The sequence below is a fragment of the Carcharodon carcharias genome, chromosome 1 (genome assembly GCF_017639515.1).
Source record: "Carcharodon carcharias isolate sCarCar2 chromosome 1, sCarCar2.pri, whole genome shotgun sequence".
Lineage (NCBI taxonomy): Eukaryota > Metazoa > Chordata > Chondrichthyes > Lamniformes > Lamnidae > Carcharodon > Carcharodon carcharias.
In genome coordinates this window covers 64,701,248-64,716,676 of record NC_054467.1, presented here as the reverse complement: position 1 = coordinate 64,716,676, position 15,429 = coordinate 64,701,248, and the positions used below count along the sequence as shown (strand labels likewise).

At 45.0% G+C, this 15,429-nt stretch overlaps 1 protein-coding gene across 6 annotated transcripts in view; it reads left to right on the top strand.

Annotated features, from left to right (window-relative positions):
* Positions 1-15,429, top strand: part of prmt9 (protein arginine methyltransferase 9) — a 97,343-nt gene that overhangs the window by 68,709 nt on the left and 13,205 nt on the right. For 5 of the 6 annotated variants that reach the window (XM_041193917.1, XM_041193907.1, XM_041193933.1 and 2 more), the window contains one exon: positions 3,915-4,017. In XM_041193917.1, the coding sequence (XP_041049851.1) occupies positions 3,915-4,017 (103 nt within the window). Of the gene's footprint in view, positions 1-3,914; positions 4,018-12,073; positions 12,161-15,429 lie in introns of those variants that run through there. The other variant, XM_041193952.1, reaches the window with a different exon arrangement.

Genomic DNA, 15,429 nt, shown 5'->3' with positions numbered 1-15,429 from the left:
GTATGTTGTGAAGAGGATATTGGGAGGTTGCAGATGGATATAGATAGGTTGAGTGAGTGGGCAAAGATCTGGCAAATGGAGTTTAATGTGGGAAAATGTCACTTAGGCAGGAAGAACAAAAAAGCAGAGTACTACTTAAATGGAGAACGGCTGTATAATTCTGAGGTGCAGAGGGATCAAGGTGTTCTAGTACACGAGTCACAAAAAGTTAGTATGCAGGTACAGCAAGTAATTAAGAAAGCTAATGGAATGCTATCCTTTATTTCGAGAGGATCAAACATAAAAGTAAGGATGTTATGCTTCAGTTATACAGGGCATTGGTGAGACCGCACCTCAAATACTGTGTGCAGTTTTGGCCTCCTTATTTAAGGAAAGATGTAAATGCATTGGAGATGGTTCAAAGGAGCTTTACTAGATTGATACCTGGAATGAGTGTGTTGTCTTATGAAGAAAAGTTGGACAGTCTGGGCTTGTTTACAGGAGTTTAGAAGAGTGAGGGGTGATTTGACTGAAGTATACAAGATCCTGAATGGCCTTGACAAAGTGGATGTTGAACGGATGCTTCCTCTTTTGGGAGAGTCCAAAGCTTGGGTTGGGGGGGGAGGGGGGCCACTGTTTTAAAATTAGGGGTCGCCCTTTTAGGACAGAGATGAGAAGAAATTCTTTCTCTCAGAGGGCTGTGCAACTTTGGAATTCTCTGCCTCAGGAGGTATTCTACAGCCAGATGAGCTAGGGTACCTGCACTGTAGGATGTCCCAAACTTAGACACAAAGACATTCTGAAAACCAATCTCAGAGCCTGTATATTGGACCTCAGTACATGGGGAAAAAACATCTCTGGTCAAATCCAAATGAAGAAGTCTCTGTATTCGGTGGTGGCATCATGCTGGAGTTGGCGGAAATGGCGGAGGATGATCCTTTGAATTCGGTGGCTGGTGGGGTGAAAAGTGAGGACAAGGGGCACCCTATCATGGCTCTGGGAGGGAGAGGAAGGAGCTAGGGTAGAGGCGCGGGAGATGGGTCGGACACGTTTGAGGCCCCGTCAACCATCGTAGGGGGGAAACCTTGGTTAAGGAAGATCTGTCAGAAGCACTGTTTAGGAAATTGGGATCATTGGAACAGATGCAACGGAGGCAAAGGAACTGAGAGAATGGGATGGAGTCCTTACAGGAAGCAGGGTGTGAAGAGTTGTAGTCGAAGTAGCTGTGGGATTCGGTAGGCTTGTAATGAATATTGGTGGACAGTCTATCACCAGAGATTGAGACAGAGAGGTCAAGGAAGGGAAGTGATGTGTCATGGACCATGTGAAAGTGATGGAGGGGTGGAAATTGGAAGCAAAATTAATAAATTTTCCAGGTCCAGACGAGAGCATGACGCGGCACCAAAACAGTCATCGATGTACCGGAGAAAGACTTGTGGGAGGGGGCATGAGTAGGACTGGAACAAGGAATGTTCCACATACCCTATAAAGAGACAGGCATAACTGGGGCCCATGCGGGTACCCAAAGCCACACTTTTTATTTGGAGGAAGTGAGAGGAGTTTAAGGAGAAATTGTTCAGTGTGAGAACAAGTTCAGCCAGAGTAGTGGTGAGTGGGGATTGTTCAGGCCTCTGTTCAAGGAAGAAGTGGAGAGCCCTTAGACCATCCCAGTGGGGATGGAGGTGTCGAGGGATTGGACGTCCATGGTGAGGAGGAGGCAGTTGGGGGCCAGGGAACTGGAAATCGTTGATATGATGTAGGGCATCAGGGGAATCGCAGATGTAGGTGGGAAGAGACTGAACAAGGGGAGAGAGAACGGAGTCAAGATAAGAAATGAGTTCCGTGGGGCAGGAACAGGCTGACACGATTGGTCTACCGGAACAGTCCTGTTTGTGGATTTTGGGGAGGAGGTAGAAGCGGGCTGTCTGAGGTTGGGAGACTGAGGTTTGAAGCTGAGGAGGGAAGATCTCCAGAAGAGATGAGGTTAGTGACAGTCCTGGAAACAATGGCTTGATGTTCGATGATGGAGTCATGGTCCAGAGGGAGGTAAGAGGAAGTGTCTGTGAGTTGGCACTCAGCCTCTGTGACGTAGAGGTCAGTGAGCCAGACAACAGGAGCACCAACCTTGTCAGCCAGTTTGATAACAAAGTCAGGGTTGGAGCTGAGAGAATGGTGTGCGGCAAGTTCAGAAGGAGACAGGTTAGAGTGGGTGAGAGGAACAGAGCAATTGAGACGGTCGATGAAAAGATCGAGGGCAGGTAAGAGGCCAGAGGGAGGGGGCCGGTAGAGGGAGAATACTGGAGGCAGGTGAAAGGATCCGTGGAACGGGGGGGGGGCTGGACTCCTGCCCGAAGAAGTGAGCATGGAGAGGAAGGTGGCGGAAGAAGAGTTCAGCATCATGCTGAGCCCGGGATTCAATGAGGTGAGAGCGCAAGGGTATGAAACTGAGTCCCTTGCTGAGTACTGAACGTTCAGCATTAGAGAGGGGAAGATCGGGGGTATGGTGAATACACGGCCGGGGCTGGGATTTAAAGATAGGATGAAGTCAGAGGGACGGGAAGGGGTGGAAGTTCCTGGATGGGCGTTGGTGTCGATGAGATTGCCTTCCTTAGCATCTGAAAAAAAGAGACAAAGTTTCTTGTAAGGCATCGGATGAGACGAAGAATAAAATGAAAGTGGGGGCAAGGACAGCTTAGATATAGGGTGAGTCGGTGCTGCTGGAGGGAGAGGTTGAGTGTGTTCATACAGCGGCGCGTGGCACTGAGTGTGGATCTCAGGATGAGCAACATTGTCATTTTAAGTCTCTTCCATTGAAATGGTGATGGGTAGTCAATCAGCACCTGCGAAGGTCATTTGCATTTTAAGCAACTTCTCAGAGATATGTTGAGACATGTTTGTCACTGTACAGAAACCACAGAAGAAGAACCTGACTCTCTGGGGTCCATTTCATGAAGATACAGTATTCACATGCCATGTTGCTTTTTATAACTAAAGTGTCTATCTCCCAATGAGCTTTATAGGCATAAGACATGACTGTAACATCTTTGTTTTGTTAGCAGTGGAGTAGCATTCCTGAATTTTTCTCTGCATAATAGAAAGGATGTTCAATCAGTGTTTACATTTGCAAATAGTGTAATTTGAAGTTTTTTACATAAGTTCTGCATGTGAGAAATTGTTATTTTTCTGTAGTCTTAACTTTGCTTTGAAATGTAGTTTTGCTTCTGTACTTGGCTAAAGTCTTAATTTTAAACAAATCTTTTGTCAATACAAAGAAAATTGCAAAGAGAGATGTTTACTATTTTAAAGGCAAAATAACAACATAGCTTACTATTTTCTTCTGTTAAAAATGTTGGGAAAAGTTATGTAAAATATGACATGTAAACAAATACCTACTCCATTCAGAGCCATTGGCAATACTGCAGAATGGATTTGCAGCACACCATTGAAGCAGAATACAACAGTTTAATAATCACAATATTCACACACAGATCATTGAACATTATTATAATTTAATATTTTTATGATAAATATATTTGGTAAACTGTGGGACTGAAGTTCCTACTTTCATTAATTTTTGTGAAAAAGCAGATTGGAGTAAAATGTGCCATAATATCACTTTATAGTAATAAAAACAGGAAATGCTAGAAAAACTTTGCAGGTCTGGCAGCATCTCTGGAGAGAGAAACAGCTAACATTTTGACTCTGTATGAAAAAGTCATGTGGACTCGAAATGTTATCTCTGTTTCTCCACAAATGCTGCCAGACCTGCTGTGTTTTTCCAGCATTTCCTGTTTTTAATTCAGATTTCCAGCATCCGCAGTATTTTGCGTTAACTTTATAGCCATATCAATGCATTTAATAAAATTAGAAAAGACAGGGATTTTGGGCCCTGTGACTTATAAATACGTTCCAAAGCTTTCCTATTTTGTTCTCAGGGTGTCGCTTGTTGTCACAGAGACTGTGGATGCAGGGCTATTTGGTGAAGGAATTGTGGAGAGTTTAATACATGCGTGGCAACACCTTCTTCTACCGCCGAGGGTGAGTGTTTTATACAATAGTAATCTAATATTTGAACAGAAATGTTTTGATGCTCCAATATCATATTCAGCCCTGAAACATCATACTTATTTACTTCCTTTTTCTGTTAAGTGGGTATGTTTTGATGGTATTACATTTTGAATATGATATGATTGACAATAGTTATATTTATGTCGTATGTCGTTTCTGACAAAGTAACTTTTATTTATTCCCAGTGTAGTTGGGTGCCAGCCGGAATTACCTGGGTTAATTATTTAGTTTTCCCAAAGTTTTTAGAAGCACACATAAAGTATTCTCTGCTTTTATAATAGTCATTCAGAACCAGGCATTTTACACACTTTAATGCAATAACATTACCATGGTGTAGTGCAGACCATAATAGTAAAATATTAAGAGATTAGCAGAATATTATTGCCAAGACAGTATACTACAACTGAGAACCTTGTACTTGGTAAAGGGATAGGCAGTAGGCAGCGGGCATAGAGAAAGCATGTAATGATTTTTTTTTAAGTGTCCTGTTTTATATTTTGTAAAATTGTCTGCAATAATTCAGAATACAGCAATTTTATGCCAAAGTATGAACTATGTGATAAAGTTCATTTGCACTTTCATAGCACCTTTCATATCATCAGTACTTCACAAATAAATTATTTAATTGAAATGTAAATATGACACATAATTTGCACACAGCAAAGTCCCACAAACAACAGATGAGGTGAATAATTGGTTAACCTGTTTTCAGTGGTGCTGGTTGGGAAGGTATAAGTTGCTTAGGACACAAGGTGAAATTGTTCTTCCATCAGTTTCCTTCTTACAAATGGACTATAAAGACCATGTCAAGACATCACAAAACTTTTTCATAAAGGAAACTGAAATTAGTTTTGGTGGTCACAGCTTCTGGTTGTGCAGCTTGTTCTAACAGAATTCTACCAACAGCTGGCAGTAATGCTGTTAGCTATGAAACATATTTTGTGAAGTACAGTAACACCATTTCAGCTGTGTTATTTTAAAATCATGACAGGAGATTTACCAGAATGGCTCCAGGGATGAAGAATTTTAGCATAAGTTAGGTTGGGGAAGCAGGGGTTGTTCTCCTTGAAGCAAAGGAGATGGAGGGGAACAAAAAAAGCTGGGAAAACTCAGCAAATCAAGCAGCATCTGTGGAGAGAAACAGAGTTAACATTTCAGGTTGATGACCTTTCATCATGGGGATTCAGTTTAACATCTCACAGCACAGCACTCCCTCAGTACTTCACTGGAGTGTCAGCCTTGACTTTTGCACCCAAGCGCTGGAGTGGAACTTGAACCCAGGACCTTGTGCGGAGTCTTTCCCTCCTGCCATCAGCAGGATTCATGGCAGGCGGGGGCAGAAGATATGACGGGATGCAAAAAATCAGTTTCCCAACACCGGGAAATAAGGTTGTGTTCCTCCGTTCCCTGTGTTCATGGTGGGTTGATGGCGGGCGGGTTTCCTGCTGAAGCTCAGTGGGAACCCATTTTGCATCGCATGCATGCTCATTAAAACCCCAGCTACCACAATTGTGTGCCACTGTTAAATCTTCTGACTCGCCAGCGAGAATTCATGCTATTCTGTTACCCAAGTACACATGTGGTGAGGGAGAATTTTAGAACACTTACCCTGCAGTCAAAGCTGGCTGCACCACTGGAGCTCACCACAGGTATGGTGCGTGCAAAGGCATAAAGTGAGGGGGAGATCTGGAGGAGATGATGGGAGAGTGGGTGGAAGACACGAAGGGGATGTCCGGAGGAGATGAAGTGGGTTTTGGGTGGAAGACACTTAGGGGAGGTTAGGTGTAAGACATGAAAGACATGTCTAAGACATGAAGTGGGGTGGTGGGTGTAAAGCACGAAGGAGGGTGCTGGGTGTAAGACAAGAAGGGGGGTGGGGGGGGAACAGGTGTCCATAGGAGAAGGTCAGGGGTGTGGATAAGAAGAAGTGGGTGGGGAATGGATGAGAAAAGGAGTGTATGGGTGGAGTGAGGGGGGAAAGAAAGCCATAAAGGGGAGGGGGGAGGGAGGAAGGCATGAAGGGGAAGGGGAGGGAGGAAGACATGGATGGGAAGGGGGAGGGAGGAAAGCATGGAGGGAAAGAGAGTAGGGTGGGTGGGTGACTTGGAGACAGAGTGTTTCAGAGGGCGGGGTCAGTCGGGTCAATGTTGGAATCTTGTTGGAATCTTAGGGGTGCTGGTGATAGAAGGGGACGGTGACTGAGAGGGAGAAGTGGGATGCTGCAGGGTAGTAGGGTCAGGGTCTGTGTATGGCGGGTGTAGTTCTCATCAGGGGGGTCATTGAGGGGACAAAGATGTTGGCAAGGATTATGGGAGTGGGGAGGATCAAGGTGGACCTAAGAACAGTGACTGGTGTGGGCTCAGCAGGGAGGGAAGGCATGTCCAAATTGACTATGATAGGGTTTGGGGTGATGGGGGGAGGCTCAAATGTTATCGAGGGGAGAATGAAGGTGACACTGGGGGGGTTGATGGTGGTGGGAGGAAGTTGGTTAGTGACTTGGAGAGCATTAGCAGTCGAGGAGACAGTCTGATATGAGACATGCAACATCCTGAGAAAGAGGTAGCTCCAGAGCAAAGCAATGCCCTCGATGTCCAACTGCAAAACATTGAGGTGGAGGGAGGGTCTTCTCAGGTGGATGGAACTGAAGGTCAGCAAAACTGGACAGCTAAAGGGAAACATTAATGATCATGTGGAGACTGTATGAGAGCTCTTTGCTTTGCAAATCTTCACTGCCTGTTGGAGCCCACATGACAGCAGATCTGGTCCAGGGAGTTCTCACTCAATGAAATCCCAGCACGGTGTAGAGCTGCCATTTACTCTGAGTCAATTGCCATCAGCTCAGGCAGAGTTAGGCAAGAAGTGGGGGAAGGGAGGGAGGGAGATGACTACAAGGGACATACAGGTGAATGACAGCCAAGTCGCCACTGCAAACCTCCATCCTCCCGGGGGAATGGACCTTCCTGACAAGAGCTCATGTAGTTAGTCTTTCCTTTATGACAAGGTCTCTCCATAGAGTCTTGAGGGCAATGAAGGCAAGCATAATTGTGTGAGTAGGAGGCCTCTCGCACATGGCAGTCATCACCCTTGTCAAAGAATGATGTATTAGGGGTAGGAAGACCCCTGGAAGTGATGGAGTGCGTGCAACCATTAAAACAACTAGCAGCAAGAATGACGCCAGGAGAGTGCAAGATATATATTTAGAAATGCAAAAACCATATGCAGAGATTGTACACCCGTGCCACCAGTGTTAATTCAATACTAAATTTTCCTAACTCTACCACTATGCCTAGGTGCATCCCTGACATCCGCAGCAGAGATCACCATGGCTAAGCTTCTGAAGTGGCTACGTGAGAGGGGAATGGGGCACCTCGACCTCCCTCCAGGTTCCCCTTCTCCTTAAAGAGTCTGAGAGTCAGGGAGGGGCCCTCAGGCTGCTGACTATTATGCCCTGTTGTCTGTGATGACTTCGGTGGATGTCCCCTGGAGGTCCGAGGCCTGGTGGGCTCCGGCCTGCTCTGTGTCTCCTGCTGGGTGCACCATTCTTGGCCTGGAGCTGATGGGGGTCACAGGCACAGGGATTGGGAACACCTGGACACCCATGGAGATGTCCTGGGTGGATGCCCCCTGGCTGTTCACCTGATATTCCTTATCCCTTTAGATGCCTGAGGGCCCCTCTCTGACTCTTTAAGGAGAAGGAGAACCTGGAGGGAGGTCGAGGTGCCCCATTCCCCTTTCGCATAGCCACTACAGAAGCTTACCCATGGCTTTAGCGATAGAGTGCAGGTCCAAGTGTATCTCCGGCAGAAACTTCACATTCTACTGGACCAGGTTCTCCATGGAATCAGCCATCCTCCCCATGGAGACTTTGGTGTGTTCACATGTCAGAGCCACGACATCAGAGAGCATGCAGATGGACTCCTCTGCCTCTCGTGCCACTGTTGATGGTTTCTTACATCCCTGTCTGATGTTCCCCTGCGTCCCTTTGATACTCCAGCATCCCCTCAGTGGCCGCTTCCAGAGGCTCATCGTCTGAGACTTAGCAGAGGCCTCTTCTCCAGCAGTCCTCTGAGTGCCTTGGCTGTCACTGCCTCCTCCTGCTGTGGGCACATGTCTGTGAGGTGACCAGCAAATTGTGAGCCTGAGCCTAAATATGATCCACCGAGATGTGTGTCTCTGGACTGATGGAGGGTGTAGGTGATTGTTGTGATGGCTGTACAGGTGTGAAGTCGTCCTTGTCGTCCTCCGAGGTATCCTGGGGCTGGGGCTTACTTCATGTACGGGGACTGGCTTCACCCTCTTCTGACTGGCACCTAGAATGGAGAGAAGAGAGAATGAGTGTCTGCCTAGGCTGGCTCAAACAGGACACTCATCAATCACTTTCATTTTTTGAGGTTGTCTGAATTATGCATGTTTCCTCACTAGATGCTTGGGGAATGCCGACCTCGCTGTCAGCACAGACACCATCATGGCCCTGCCTGCCAGTTTGGCAGTCTGCTGCTCAGGTTGGGTGAGTGGCCTCAGCTCAGGCATCCCCCCTCCCATCTTCTCTCTCTCCCTCCTGTTGTGGGCTGCCTTCTCCTGCATAAAGATATATAGGTGGATTGTGAGCATGCATGATGAAAGAGCAGGTTGCATGATGAAAGAGCAGGTTGCAGGCTGTTAATTCTGTGGCTAGTAACTGACCTTGTGACTCCCCAAAACCTGACCGCCATGCACATGGCACAAGTCAGGAGTGTGATGGAATACTCTCCACTTGCCTGGATGAGTGCAGCTCCAACAACACTCAGGAAATTGGACAACATCCAGGACAAAGGAGCCTGCTTGATTGACACCCCATCTAGCATCCTCAACACTCCCTTGAACACCAAGGCAGATTGGCAGCGGTGTGTACCATGTACAACATGCACTGCAGTAAGTCACCAAGGCTCCTTCAACAACACCCTCCAACCCTGCGACGTACCATACTAGAAGGACATGGGCAGCAGACATATAGGAACAGCAGCACCTGCAAGTTGCCTTGCACTCTACCCCATGGCTGTGCCTTCACTGTGGCTGGACGAAAATCCTGCAGTTGCCTTGGACTGCAGGAGTTCAGTAAGGCAGCAGCCCACCTTCTCAAGGGCATTTAGGGCTGGGCAACAGAAATGCTGGCCTTGCCAGTGATGCCCACGTCCCATGTCAGAAATACAAATGAGTAGTGATGTGGGTTGGGAGAGCAGAAGGTTAACTTACCCTAGTATTGTGCATTAGACTATTTCCTGCACTGCAGGACGGTCCTCTTCTGCACCCCACAAGCACTGACTGCCCTGGCAACCACCGCCCTGGCAATCCTCTCCCAGGCTGGAGTGGTCAGTTGGGTGTGACCAACCATGGGGGAAGACGCCTTCCCTGCACTATCTCGAGGAGATGCTCCAGGTATGCATCGCTGAAATGGGGAGCTGTGGCTTGTTGCCTTCTGCTGTTCATCCTTCTTCCAGGGTCCCTGCACCATTAGTGAAGGCTTGTCCGGGTGCCTTTTAAATGTAGCTGACTTTCTGCCAGCCCCGTCACAAGACTCAACGCGAACTGCGCACATGCATAACTAATGAGGCGGGGAGCAGACAATTATGAGTAAAAGCCCACCCCCCCATCCACAACAGGAATCACTCCAACTTTCAGATCCCAGAAGGAGAAGATTCTGCCCCTTGTAATTCAGAGGCAAGTGTGCTACTAACTGAACCATGGCTGAGCTATAAAGATAGATTATAATAAAGCAATTTGTGAGGCCAGGAGGATATGAGATTAAGGAGATGAGATCAGTGGGTTACATTAACCTACAAGAGCACCCAATTAAATAAAATTATAATTTTTCTTTTGAATCAGGTTTGTTGCCAGTGTGATCAAAAGGATTTCTTTAGGTTGATGTTGATGAATGACAAGTCCAGTGCTAACCAACCAATTTGTAACAGTATCATATGGGGCTGGTAAGGGAACCACATTGCATTAATGTCTTACCCAGCAGGCCATATCAGTGACCCATCTGTTTGGAGTGTATAAAAATTGGTGGAATTGCTGCACAGGTAGAAGGCTTTAATCAGCTAGTTCAATGCAAGGCTGAAGAATAAGATTCCATTTGAAGCATGCAGTCCCTGTATTCTAGAGCATATTTGTGGCCTCTACCCATGAGAAGGAGGATCCTTATGAGCCTGAAAACTACTAAGAATCTTCTGAATATGAGTGATCCTTAAGGGGGTTTTTCAGTTATTATGGTGGATATTAGATACTCTGAAGGTAATCCAGAGGAAACTAATCCCAAGGAAACAGACTGGATTCTACTCTCATGGAAAACCTGTAGTCTTGATTCAAGATCGCTTGTAAGCAATGCTCTCTTTAAAATTTTGTTGTGTGTGACCAACGTAGTTTAGATGGAGCAAGGCTTGCGCAGTATCTTCCAGGCTGCTGCATGGCTGTGCACACACAAAATTTAGTGGGAGCGTTGCTTGTAAGGCTCAGAGACACCCACTTAATTTATTTGATTCTATAAGACTTTGATTTAATGTAATATTCAGCCCTTGTGAAGAAGCTGGAAGTTGTGGAAGCCCATGGACTTTCGTGGTGCCAATTTTCACTAATAATATTATGTTGATCTGAGGATCTACGTTTGGCTAACTTTTAGGATATAATGGAAAGTGCCCTGCACCTTTTATGGCTGTGCTCAGCCCAAGATGTAACCTTATTGTTGGAAAATGTAGGGATATCTTTTCGAATTATCGATCATCAGTATCTGTGGGTCCTGACGGGTGGCTGTCTTCAACTGACACATCCCGGATCAAGGGGAAAAATGCACTTTGGTCTTGTCTTTTTTTCAATGGTCTTGTCTTTTCAATGCATACAAAATCTCAAAGCAAATCAAACTAGTGGCATATAAGACATGCCCAACACCATCATTGTTCATAACTCCTAGGCACGCAGTAGAAAAGCCTCTTCCATTCTATGTGTAAGGTTCAGGAATAACTTGTGAGATGAGTTTCTGGGAAAAGAAGATTTGGCTAGAGGGAAGATGGGATGTGGCTTATACCGACCTGTCACTGATTCCCTCTGGGAGTGGTGGGGGAGTCAGTCTCATAATGATGTGTTTTGTTGCCAAATCCTCTCACAAAGGGACTAGATTAAGCATTCAATGATGAGTGCATCTGGTGTGTGGCAGTGGACTCGAGCGTCTAGAACAGTAAAGTAGCTATCACAACACAGGCTTTTTTTGTCAGTCTTTTCACCATGCATGAAAGAGATAACCATCGTATAACAAGTGATGAAACACTAAGTTGCAAGATGATAGCTGCTGGTAGGCATTGTCTGAGGCCAGATATGAGAACATGTGCTTATATATCCAGGGGGTGATGCCTACCAGATTGAGTTGCATAGCAGCAAGCACCAGATACCAGAGCTCTACGTCCCGAAGTACTAGAGCCACCATTCAACAGGCTGTGGGTTGTGTCCATGTTGTGATCAGGACAATGGTGGCAGTTCACTTATATGAAGTTGTATTGATCACCATGTCACTTGTGAGGAGCTCCTAGTATTTCCTGTTCATCATGTGAAGACTCCAAGCCACACTATTGAGATCCCTGTGCTCCTCCAATTCAGTCTTGCTCCACTACTGGTGACCATGCCTTCAGCTACCAAGCTCGCTCTCCTTTAAGTCACTCCTTAAAATCTATCTCTCAGAGTAAGCTTTTGATCAGCTGACCTAATATCTTCTTTTGAGGCTTGCTATCAAATTTTGTTTGATAATGCTCCTGTGATGTGGCTTGGGATGTTCTGCTACACAAGTTGTTGTTCATACTGTCTGAAAGGGAGAAAGAACTTGTATTACCTATAAATCCTTTCATGTTCTCAGGATTTCCCAATCCACCTTATAGTGAAGGAAATGCTTTTAAAACATATTCATAGTGATTTATCTTCGTTTAGGTAGGGAGAAAGGCTGGTGAAAAAAATTTGTTCTCTTTGGAATTGAGGAGCTGGATTTTCAATGCATGGTTGGGAACCCAACGTCCAAATCATTTCCGGGTCCTGTTCCCATGTTGTGCCAGTAGCAGTGAAAAATTCAGGATGATGGTGACCTTGATGGCTTCAGGTAGGAGACCACCATGGGGGCCAGTCAAGAGGCCTCTGGTCATGGTGGACCACAATGCAAATGTCTAAGACAACTTGTCTAGACAAGTAGTCTCCTATGTCATTGGCAATCTGTCATCTGCAGGTTGCCGACTATTGGATAGCACACACGATATCTTGGGTAGCACATTCTTCCCTGCCATCATCCTGACCCAGAGGATGCCATTGCTGAAGTTCCTTCTCACTGTGTCCAATGTCAGGGTCCAATTTTCGCTCTCTCAGCTGTCACTTGTTTGTTCACCAGGGCTTCCCCTACTAAGCTGTTTCTTAAATATGTTGACCAGTGCACCCATTAGCACTAATAGTTTTCCGCTGTGTTCACAACAACTGCTTCATGATGTGTCCCAGACATTGCATGTTCCCTGTGCCTCCTGATTAAAATTATAAAACTGCTACTCATAAGCCTGTTAATGAGCTCCACAACAAGTTCAACAACCAATAATTGGGAGGTGAGCGGGTTGCTGGCTCCCCCTTCCCACCCTCACTTTGAAAGTTGCATGGCGTTCCAGAGATGCCAGATCCAGTGATGCCATCTGAGAACGCTATTTTCAATACACACCCACAACTGAATTTGCAGTTATGATCAATTGAAAATCTAGCCTGAAATCTTTCCCAAGGTAGTAAGAATGGAGATGAGAACCAATAGAAGCTTTCCAAATTAAATTAAATTGTACCAGGCAAGTTTGCAACCCTGCAAGCAAGCAAGAAATAGCTTGGCATTCCTCCATAGGAGTTTAAACTCCACCAGTGCCATTGATGCACACGTGGGGAGTCCCTAAGCCTATTGCCAACCTGCATGTAAATTCTCTGGAATTAAGTAAGTGCCTCTACAGGGAGAGAGTGTACAATCTGTCAGCAGACAGGAATTTTTCAGAAATAAAAACAGGAAATGCTGGAAAAACTCAGCAGGTCTGGCAGCATCTGTGGAGAGAGAAACAGAGTTAACGTTTCGAGTCGGTATGACTTCTTCAGAGCAGGAACTTTTCAGAGGTAGTTTTCTCAGTAGTTAGGTTTGAAGGACTTTGAAATGATTTATTTTGGTAGGAAGACTAAGGAGAGGCAATATAAAATAAAGGATACAAATTTAAAGGGGATGCAGGAGCAGAGGGACCTGGTGATACATGTGCACAAATCATTGAATGTAGCAGGACAGGTTGAGAAAGTGGTTAATAAAGCATACGGGATCCTGGGCTTTATAAATAGAGGCATTGAGTGCAAAAGCAAGAAACTTATGGTGAACTAAACGCTAGTTTGGCCTCAACTGGAGTATTGTGTCCAGTTCTGGGCATCACACTTTAGGAAGAATGTGAAAGCATTAGAGATGGTGCAGAAAAGATTCACAAGCATGGTTCCGGGGATGAGGAACTTCAGTTATGTGGATAGATTGGAGAAGCTAGGCCTGTTTGCTTTGCAGAAGAGAAGATTAAGAGGAGATTTGATAGAAGTATTGAAAATCATGAGGGGCCTGGACATGGTAGATAAGGAGAAACTGTTTCTGTTGATGGAAGAATCGAGAACCAGAGGACATGGATCTAAGGTGATTGACAAAAGAAGCAACAGTGACATGAGGAAAAATGTTTTTACGCAACAAGTGGTTTGGATCTGGAATGCACTGCCTGAGAGTGTGGTGGAGGCAGATTCAATTGAGGCCTTCAGCAGGGAATTGAAAAATTATCTGCTGGGTGATGGGGAGAAGATGGTCTATGAAATCAGATTTTCATTCAGGTCTATGAAATTTCCTTTGTTTTAATTATGCTCTTCTAATTGGTAGTACTTAATGTGTGTGTACACTATAGGTTTGTTATTCAATATTATTTAAGTGGAAAGATGCCATTTTGTAAAGAACCTGGCATTGTCATGAAGATTTTGGAGTATTTTTGATGTAGAGAAACAAATTTACAAGGAAATTGCAGAGAGGCGCAAGAATTATATAGTTATGTTGGAGTGTACTGGGATAAGAGAGGGGCTAGAGTTTCTAGAGTGTGCTCAGGAACATTTTCTACATCAATATGTTTCCAGTCCAGTGAGGAAGAAGGCGTTGCTGGATCTGGTTCTGGGGAATGAGGTGGGTCAATTGAATCAAATGTCTATAGGGGAACATTTAGGGGACAGTGATCAAAATATCGTCAGGTTTTGACTGGCTATGGAAAAGGACAAGGAGCAATTCCGGGTAAAAATAGTTAATTGGGGTTGTGTTATGACCTCAGTCGAGACCAGTAGTGTTTTTAGTTTTTTCTTAGAATCTGAAAACCCAGATATTTGCTAAAAGAATTAAGCTACAAGGTTCACAGTTATAAACAAAAGGATTTTACTACACAAAAATCAAAGAACAAGAACAATAATGGTTACATTTTATCTTAAATAGTCAGCTATGTTAAAGATAATAACAGTACAATGAACACAATTAGCTATACTCTTTCCTTCTACACCCAATAGACTTACACCCCAACACCCTTAAGTCAGATACTTGTCAAAACTCAAAAGATTAACTGCTTGGTCTGGATGGTATGTCAACAATTTGTTTACAGGCTGAGATTTCTTGAACCTTCTAGCTACTTCTGGCAAGGTTGTTCTTTCCATCTGCTCCAACCATCCTAAGGTTGCAAACTGCCCCTTCAACATACATGGCTAAGGCATAGATACCTTGGGTCAGAACTCACCTGGTTCTGATATTCTTTAGTTATGGAGTTCGGTATCTAAAACTCTCCCTGTCTGTTTATCTCTCTCTCTCTCTCTCTCTCCCTCACCCTCTCTCTCTCTCTCTTGCTCTTTCTCCCCCCTCAGCTTGGCTGCACCAAAAATTTAACTCCTGTTAGTAGAGTCCGTCGGCTAACAAGAATTTTAACTTTTAGGTAATATCCAGAATATTAACCAAATTCTGCGGACAGAGTTGTTTCCTTCACTCCAGCTTATTCTAAACTCTGAAACAAAGCTGCTTGACCAGAGAAACACCTCTAGGAACCTACTCATCCCTACAATTAATTTGTTGATCCTTTTGTTCATTTCCCAGGCAACCTGGTCACATAATCATTTACTGGAACCCAGCTGTATTTTTTAAAATCAGAAAACAGATCCTGGTTCTTAAAGGGACCATCACTGCAAGATAAGATATAGGCCCCCCCCACCCCACCTCCTCAAAAACACTGGGGTAATCACAGCTGGTCCAACTTCAATAGGATAACAACAGATCTGGCCCAGATAAATTGGAATCAGATAAAAGCAAAATATTGC